General features: G+C 41.1%; 1 protein-coding gene across 2 annotated transcripts in view; it reads right to left on the reverse strand.

Annotated features, from left to right (window-relative positions):
- Positions 1-404: 404 nt before the first annotated feature.
- Positions 405-8,736, reverse strand: part of CCDC80 (coiled-coil domain containing 80) — a 23,042-nt gene continuing 14,710 nt past the window's right edge. The window contains exons 6-8 of one of the 2 annotated variants that reach the window (XM_010131371.1): positions 5,632-5,735; positions 4,157-4,237; positions 405-1,450 (exon numbers count right to left, since the gene is read on the reverse strand). In XM_010131371.1, the coding sequence (XP_010129673.1) occupies positions 1,104-1,450; positions 4,157-4,237; positions 5,632-5,735 (532 nt within the window). In that variant the 3' untranslated portion in view covers positions 405-1,103. The remainder of the gene's footprint in view (positions 1,451-4,156; positions 4,238-5,631; positions 5,736-8,736) is intronic. The other variant, XM_010131378.1, reaches the window with a different exon arrangement.

Genomic DNA, 8,736 nt, shown 5'->3' on the forward strand with positions numbered 1-8,736 from the left:
GAAGGGAGAAGAAATCCGTTTCAGAAAGTGTAGCAGAAAGAGCTACACTTTGTAGCAGATCAAATTATTCCCGAGTAGTTTAATAAGCATTTAGTCTAGATTTTTTTTTAATGGGGGAGGGTATGAGAAGAACAGGTAGAAGGAAATTGGAAATTTAGAGCAGTAGTTTAATTAAAAACATTATTATAGAGAGCTAGTTACAACTCATTTAAAATATATGTGAAAGATTTTTTTTTTCCTTTTTTCTGATGAAAAGAATGCTTTTCAGTTTCCTGTATTTCAGACAGTGCTAACTATGGTTGATGTTTCCACATAGCTCTCATTAACTTGGATTTAAATGTCAGGTGGGCAGGACCTAAGAGAACAGGGACCCCAGTTAAAAGAATAAGCGGCCATGCAGTAAGCTTTGTAGTTAAAACTTTACATTGTATTGTATTGGAACAAATTCTGCTAGAGCCATAAATTCTTATTTTCATTGATGATGTCAGCTAATTACAATGTTAATGCACTATAGAAGGGATGCTGTCTTTTTAGACAACACACTTCAAAAGAATTTTATTATTGTTGTTATAAAAGAGCCTGCCCCATGCTTCTTTCTTAAATTTTCCTTTTCTGGGAAGGTCCTTAAGTGTGATTCTTTGCTTCTCTTCATCAGCACAATGCAATCTCATTTTCCAATAAATATACTTATTTTTTCTCCTTAGAAAAAAGAACTAAAAAGAGCATTGCAATGTTTCTTGTACAGTTCGCGTCCTGCCCTACAGTAGTGTCCATGAACTGGGGCTGTGGGATTTTTTTGTTTGTTTGTTTGGCTTTAATACAAATGGCACCTGCTGATGCTCTTTTGCTTATAAAGGTTTAAAAATATAAAGGAGTCTTTATTGTTTAAAGCTTCAATACTACTGGTTTGAATTGCATCACTGTAAAGGCTTCTGCATTTTTGAGAGGGCAAATGACCAGAGTCCCTTGGTTGAGTGAACAGTGGAAGAACAAGGAGGCATGGATATGTAGGTGGCATGGGAAGACTTTCGGCACAGGCCACCTATTGCTTGGATAGCTATTAGAAGACAGACATGGGGCAATTGGAGTCTAAGTTGCCCTTTTCAGTATGGATATCCATGGTGGTAACTTCCGTGGTGACGGTAGTCATCTTGGTAACCTTCCTGGTATCCCTGGTGATAGCTATGGTAACCATACCCACCATACTCATCATCTGGGCATTGCATGCCGAGCGACTGCTGAATTGTCATTTCCTGTCGCCGAAGCTGCATGGAATCAATCAGATCATACACAATCGCCATAGACCACATTGGAGAAGGATACCAGGATTTGACGTTTCCATCTTTCCCAACGAGAAGCATGGAGAAATACTCTGGGCTAATTTGGAAATAATTTCGAATGTCCTTCACCAAATTAGCTGGGATATCTTCTCGGTCTACAGTAGAGCTTCCTAGGAATTGATCACATAAAAACAGCATTGATATTTTGTTTAGGCAATGATGATGGTTTGTAGGTAAGGGAGTCAGCAACATGAGATAGGATAGAACCAGATAGCTGGCGGTGTAAGATACTTGTCATTTACAAGTTCAGGATTTTCTGGTTCCAAAATGAAACTGCTCCACTGTGAACTAAAGGTGTGTTTTTAACAGTTTTGTCAGGTTTGGTAAACTTGTCTGTATTCTCTAGGCTGAAACTACTAGAGTGTGGCACACCTTTTTGTCACTGAACACATGCCCTTCTTTGGCTTTATACAGCTTGGGTCACTGGTTCACATGATGCAGAAGGCATATGTGAAAAACAGTCATAGTCAAAGAAATCACAAGAATTGAAGTGTGATAGTGTGACAAACTGCAGGATGGTTTTGCTGAGTCATTAATGGCAACACAGAGCCTCACTCTTGAACTGTCGTGTTCAAGATATGGGATGTGGTGGATATCATGTCCACTTAAAAATAGATGTTCTAGCACAAATCCATGGAACTTTAGGCTTTTAAGTGTGAAGTCTGCTGGGCAAATAAATAGAAACTGTAAGATGACTAGGATCAGTGGACCAATCACACACACACACATATATGTGTAGTTGGCTTGGCATTGGAACTCTTGTAAAGTGTCATCTTGCCTTACAAACTTGTGGAGGGGCTCCAGAGGAGGTCAGCAAGCAGGTGGATAAGGGTGGTCTGGCTGATACAGGCTATGTGGATTTCCAGAAGGCTTTGAAAGGAACTTTGATAGCTTGGTTGAAAGGCAGGAACAAGGTGGGAGTGAATGATGAGTTCCTAGAGGTGGAGGGAGGTCACCAGTGCTGCGGCTGGTGCTCTTCAGTGTATTTGTAAATGATACACAAAAGGCATGAGCGTGGAGGTGAGGAAATGTGCTGAGGGTGTGGGAATACTCAACAGTAGTAAGGGCAAGGGATGGTTGTGTAGCATTGCGGAAGATCTTTGTAAGACTGTGTTACTGATTAATAAGATGATGGAAGAAACTCTGTTCAGACTGAAGTAAATTGATGCACGCAGTGAAAACTTTGCTAACGTCCCATAAGAAATGGTGAGGTCTGACTATTACTACTTGACAGTAAGATCTGAGGGCTACGAAAATAATTTAATGAAAGGCTAGTTCAGTGCTCACTAATGGTCAAAAGCTAAACAAAAGTTATAAACCATGAGAAAAATAATAACAAACAAAACAGAGTATTATTAGGCCACAATGGAAGCCTATTGTTTGTGTGTATCTTGAACGCTGCATGAAATTATTTCTGGTTTTCTCACCTCAAAAGACTATTGTATAACTGAGGAAGAAAGTCAGGAAGGCAACAAGGTTGATCAGAGGTTTGGAAGAAACTCTATGAGAAATGACCAAGTAAGTAAAGACCGCAGTCTAAAATAAATAGGTTGGGGTGAGGTCTACAGTATTGTGAATGTCACTGCAGGGATAGATAGGGATTAAATGTTTACCTTTTTAACCGCACAAGAGATAAGGAGTATCAAAGCTATAGGAGGCCTGTTCAGGACAAATAAAAGGTACCTTGCAGATCTGTAGAGGTTCTAACAGGACACATGCTAGAAGTTAATGTGAATTCCAAGGTAGATTAGACAAGTCAGTTGAAAATAGATCTGTTGATCTTAACAAATAGGAACTATAACCAAGGTCATGAAGTCCTTCAGTGAAAAGTAAGTGGAGGCTGCAAGAGTGTCAATAGAAGAGATAGACATCTGCTTTCCATTTTTATTCTTTCTTAGGCATAGACTTAATGTTTATATGTGGTAGAAGGACTAGGATGCTTTCATGTACAAAGTAGTAGGACCGGTGATGGGATAAATAAGCTCCTTCCTGTCTTTGTTTGTCCACTGATGGAGGCAGTTGTTGGGATTAGGTAGTAGAGGAACCTGTAGTGTTCTAAATGTTAGTTCCTAAGAATAGCTACCTGAAGTAGCCTGCTGGGATACAAGCAGAATACTTAAAGGGGGGTTATAAAAAGGATGGGAAAAGGTGTTTTACTAAGGCCCATAGAGACAGGACACTGGGTAATGGTTTTAAACTGAAAGAGGGTGAATTTAGATTAGGCATAAGGAAGTGGGGTTTTTTAGGATGAGAATGGTGTGACATGGGAACAGGTTGCATGGAGATGTTGTGGATACCCCTTTGGAGGAAATGTTCAAGGTCAGGTTGAACAGGGCTTTGAGCAACCTGATCAAGTGAAAGATATGACAGGGAGATTGGACTAGATGATTTTTAAAGGGTCCTTTCCAGCCCAAACCATTCTGTGAAGATGAGTGATGGAGCCATGTAATAGAATCTGCTGAATTTGTGTTCTCTTATCACTACAAACTCTTGAGCACATAAAAGGCACAGACATCCCTTTGTTGTTGATAGCAAGGCAGGCAGAGGACTTTGGACTCTGTTTGGGTGGGAGATAAAGATGTGAGATGACTTCCAGATGATATTTGGGCTTTTCTGTCCTGAAGAAGCTGTTAGTACAGGAACACCAAGAAAGCTTTTTGTTTGCTTTTGTGTCATCTTGGTTCTTAAAAGAAGCAAAACAAGACAGAAAAACACAGTCATACCCATCCCTCTAAAGAAATTACAGCAAAGAAGCACTCAGCAATGCGTAATGCCCTTCTTGGGTAGTACCGAAGAAGATGAAAGGAGTCGCTTACCATTAATTGGATACAACTCCAAGACACCTCCAATATCTTCTCCAAGTCCGAGCAATTTGAGGATAGTTATATGGCGCAGACCTGTGAGGAAAATGAAGGACGTTTTGGGTCAGGCCAGATCTTTCTGCACATTTTTGGGCAGATTTCAGTTTAATGAGCCAAGACTGTGCATACTAAACTAGGGGCCAGACTCAGCCAGCCCTTGGGAAGAAAGGGTTACTGATTTCTGTGAAGTCTCTGAGGGTCACATCACCTGAACCAAACACGGGGATAAGCTAGTTGGCAATATAACATATCACAGTTAAACTCCAGGAGACTGCAGGGAATGGCTTATGACAGGCGTTCACTTCTTTCATTTATTCTGGTCAAAGGCTTGGACTGTTGCCTCTGCGTTGAAGAAAGACCCTAGGGGCTGTAGAAACTGTGTAACAGAGTCCGTACAATCTACGTGATCTTGGATATAACTGTTTTTACAACTTGGAGATAGGATGCTTGGAGGCATGTTGCATAGTTAAAACTCCCATTGAGGGCAAATGCCGTATGAGCTCACCAGATCTCCTTCAAACTGCCCCTAAGAAAGAGTGGGGAGAATTAACCGTTTTGGTAACAATCCATTCCTCAGAAAGCATTTTACAGCGGTCAGTATCACAGTTTACTTTGGTAGTTGCCGAATGAGATGATGCTCATGCTCTGAAGGAAAGCCAGGTGATTAGAATAGACAGTGATACTGTGCAGATCTCCCTTCAGGCATAACTGAAATGCATTTGAAATAGTGGGGTTTGAATGGGACCTGTTTCATTCGATTGGAGGAGTCAAGACTAGGCCGTGTAAGGTATTTGCATTGCAAGGAACCTAAGTTAAGAAGTAAGTCTCTCTAGGCTTCATAATGGAAGAGAGACAGATGTTTCTGGGTCTTGGTCTTAATTGCCTCCTGGAGGACCCCATCTCTCTCCACTTAGTAGGTGGATCTTAAGTACCTAGTTAGCAGGCCAGGAGGGTCCTTGTTGGATTAAAGCAGCTTTTATTAGTATTTGTACAGGTTTTGGCAATGAAGCAGGAAAGAAGAGAAAAAAATATGATGCCCACGTGTCTCCCAGCAGCCCAATTCTGTGCTGGGTATTAGAGGATCTGCCCTTCCCAAAGCATTGTGCTTATGGTAATTTGTGCAGTAAGGAACAGAAAGTACTACTGGTATCCTGAAGTACAAGCCTGAAGAGAAGCTTCAGAGTGCTAAGCTTTTCTGCCTCACACAACTGATTCCAGGCAACACTTTGTTTAGCTGTCTTATCCGTCAGGGTGTGCTGAACTACCTGATTAGCACAAGATTTTTCATTTGGATTTGGAGTAGCTTTGGCAAACTTTTCAGTTGCCAGGCTCATAAAACTGTCTAGGTTCAGACTTGAGCAAAGGAATCAGTTGCACCACCAGGAAGGATGTGGTTTTGGGGACCAAGAGTATACTTTCTTTTGACTCACCAAAATTGCAGGCTTGTCCACTGAGAGCAGCAAGCTGCTGGGAATAAGCCCAGTCCTCATCGCTGGGAGCAGAGATCACCACCAGCCGCCTTCTCCATCGGAACCTGGAAAGAGAAGAGAGTGCAATAGGGCACAGTCATGACATACGACTCAAGTCCTCATCATTTGATCTCTGTAGGCTCATAACTCTCTCCCATAACTTCTAAGTAACAGCTGGATGGGAGATCTTCCCAGTTCTATCCATCACTGAGAGATGATAAAGCCTGTTTTGAATTTTACAACTCCAAAACTCTCAAAGAAACATCTGCAGTTTTGCTGCTTTGCCTAATGCTGCAAAGCTTACGATCTTTGCTCAAAGACCCCTTCAGTAGTTACCACAATGCTGAGAAGTGTATATGCAAGAGAAAGAAAAGTTCCTGTAGAATTCCTCACTACACATTTAGCTTTTACGTCATTCACCACTGCTGGAACTGCACAGATGTTTTGCAGTCCAAGGGCTGTCTGAGAATTAGGGTGTATCTTCATTTCAGACATAACTCATACTTCTGTGTAAATACTCGCTGACCTCTTTTCCTCCTATACCACACTCGCTCAAAATGCCTTTGACATGGCTTTAAATCTGAGCTTGTTTGTAAGAATGTGGTTGTGTGAGCCTGTGGCTATATAAGGCATGCATGGGGCATCAAGATAAATCTTGGGCGTTTCTTTAATATGGGATGCCCCATCTAACCAAACTTTTGCACAAGGAGCACATTCCACTGTCCTCTCAAGGAAAGGCAGTGCCATAAGGACACTTGAAACCTTTAAATTTTCTAACTACAGGGGGGTTTAATACTCTTCAAACAATTCTCTTTTTGAATAAAGGTACTTCTCCACTAAACCTTAAAAAAGTCAGATTTATAGGAATTTGCAAAACTGCAGGGATATTTTTATAGCAGGAAATGATTTTTTAAATGGATGCAGATGTTACTCTTATAATAATAGCCTGCCTTTCTGCAGCACCATGTGAAGATCTCAAAATAAAGGCTAATGCAATGGGTCAATTCTGTTCCACTTGAGAGAAGCAGAAAATATGGTGGGACTTGCTCAAAATCACAGAAGGAGCTGCTGAAAGCATAGGAGATGCCAATAACTTTATTTTGTTCGCTGATACTGAGTGTATTTTTATGACTAAAAATGTAAATCCTTGAAAAGCAAAGCTCCAGTCTTGCCCAGGAGGAGCAGCAAAGCCTCATGAACATGTGTATACAGTTATGTGAATAGGAATGAGAAACATTAAGAATCATGTATATGAGGTGAAGGAAAGGGGAGAAAATTTGTGTTGCTATTCTGAAAATGTGGGAGAAAAAATCTTTGTGATATTTTTTACAGCAAAAAAACCTGGTTACCTATTATCAGTGACCACGAATGTAAACATTGGATCCTATTTTTTCTAGGGCATAAATTAGGATGGAATCTAATCTATGAGCTGCGTTAAGACGCTCTTAATTCCTTTCTGGTTTTTTTTTTTTTTAGTATCTCCTTTGGAAATGCACAGAGATGGAAAGGGTTGAAAGCCACTCAAGCTGTTTATCCCCGTCCCAGGCAATGCCTGTACTTGGTGTGCTTGTCTGGGCCTGCTTCTTACTGAGAAGTTAATTCAGTTGGTCCTTCACAGCTGTGAGTTCACCAGCACTAATGTACAGCTTTATTTCTTATTTCTGACATCAAAAGCCGCAAGCCAATGCTCCTGTCCTGACAAATCTGCCAGGCTATTTCCTCTGTGCATCCTTTCTTCCTCTACTACCTATTTTGCATCCCGTTCTCATTCGTGAGCCCAGAGGGCAACACAGCCAGCGTCTCAATGTTACAAGGGGACTCCTCCCCACAAACTCAAGAATCTTCTGATTAAGTGTGGCTTTAAAGCATTCCTTAAGCCAGCTCTGGCTCTCATGGTCTCCTTTCATGCCAGCCAGGCTTGTTAAGAACAATATTTGCATTATTATAACTGATTTTCCCAATGAGCAACGCCAGGGTGGGGATGCCAGGGCTCTTGTTCAGCTGGGAAGATAATCTTAGACAAAGCTGGAACGAATCTTACTGGGAATCTGAACGGTTAATTTCGCTAGTGAAGTCCACCCAATATTTAAAGCCCAAAGCTAGTTTCACAGACAACAAATGCATTCTGTACAGCTGTAATTCTGTTGCAACATTCTGCATTTTTCCTGCCTGTTTCTCTAATGTGTGTTTATTACTAGGGCTCTTTCCAAGCAAAGAAGGATTTGGGGCCTGTCACTTTCCAGCACACAAGCTCTCTCTTGTGTTGGCCAGCTGTTTCCAAACTGTGGTTCTTTCTGGTGGTCTTGAGGGTGAATCACTGAGACCTAAACAGGAGGTGGTGAGGTGGGTGGAGTGGAAACCTGTTAAACTTTCTGTTGAAATGGCCATTGAATTTTAAAATGTTTATGAACCAACAACCTGTCCGTTTACCCATTGCTCCTTTCCTCCTCAAGTCATAATCCGTCATACCACTTCGGTTATTTTTATAGCCATCTGGCATTAACTGTGTATTCCCATGGATTTTAATAGCAGGTGAGGAGGGTGCAGTAGTAACAGGTAAAGCCTTGATTGATGGGGTAGCCCTAATTTCATGTAAATTACATTGTAACAGAGAGGTCTGTAGCTGCACCACTCTTCTGTGGATCTGAATTCCCACAGTCCAGACGTGTTTATTGCCTGGAATTTAGGTCTCGCAGGTAGAGTAGTAACATAGCATAGAGAGACTGCATGAAAAACCTGTCTTTCTGCAGAAGGTGTCTCAAACATTTCTCAAGACACATCTGCAAGACCTTTAATAGTATGCATGACTAATACTGGCAAAGTTCAGCTATTGTCTCAAGTGGGATAAGAAGGAAGTTACAGAGAATTAATTACTGATTTGAGCTACATGAAAGGGAATAGAATGGGGTTAATGAGATTGTGATGGTCGATGTTGAAACACATAAAACACTGCTTTATACATTCAAAACAGTGAGCTAACATCTGTGAATTAATCCTTATTTGCTCTTCTAATGCAAATCAGTATTATTATCTCCATGTCGTGATGGGGAAACTGAGGTAGGGAAA

Source organism: Buceros rhinoceros, unplaced genomic scaffold (assembly GCF_000710305.1).
Source record: "Buceros rhinoceros silvestris isolate BGI_N320 unplaced genomic scaffold, ASM71030v1 scaffold1480, whole genome shotgun sequence".
Lineage (NCBI taxonomy): Eukaryota > Metazoa > Chordata > Aves > Bucerotiformes > Bucerotidae > Buceros > Buceros rhinoceros.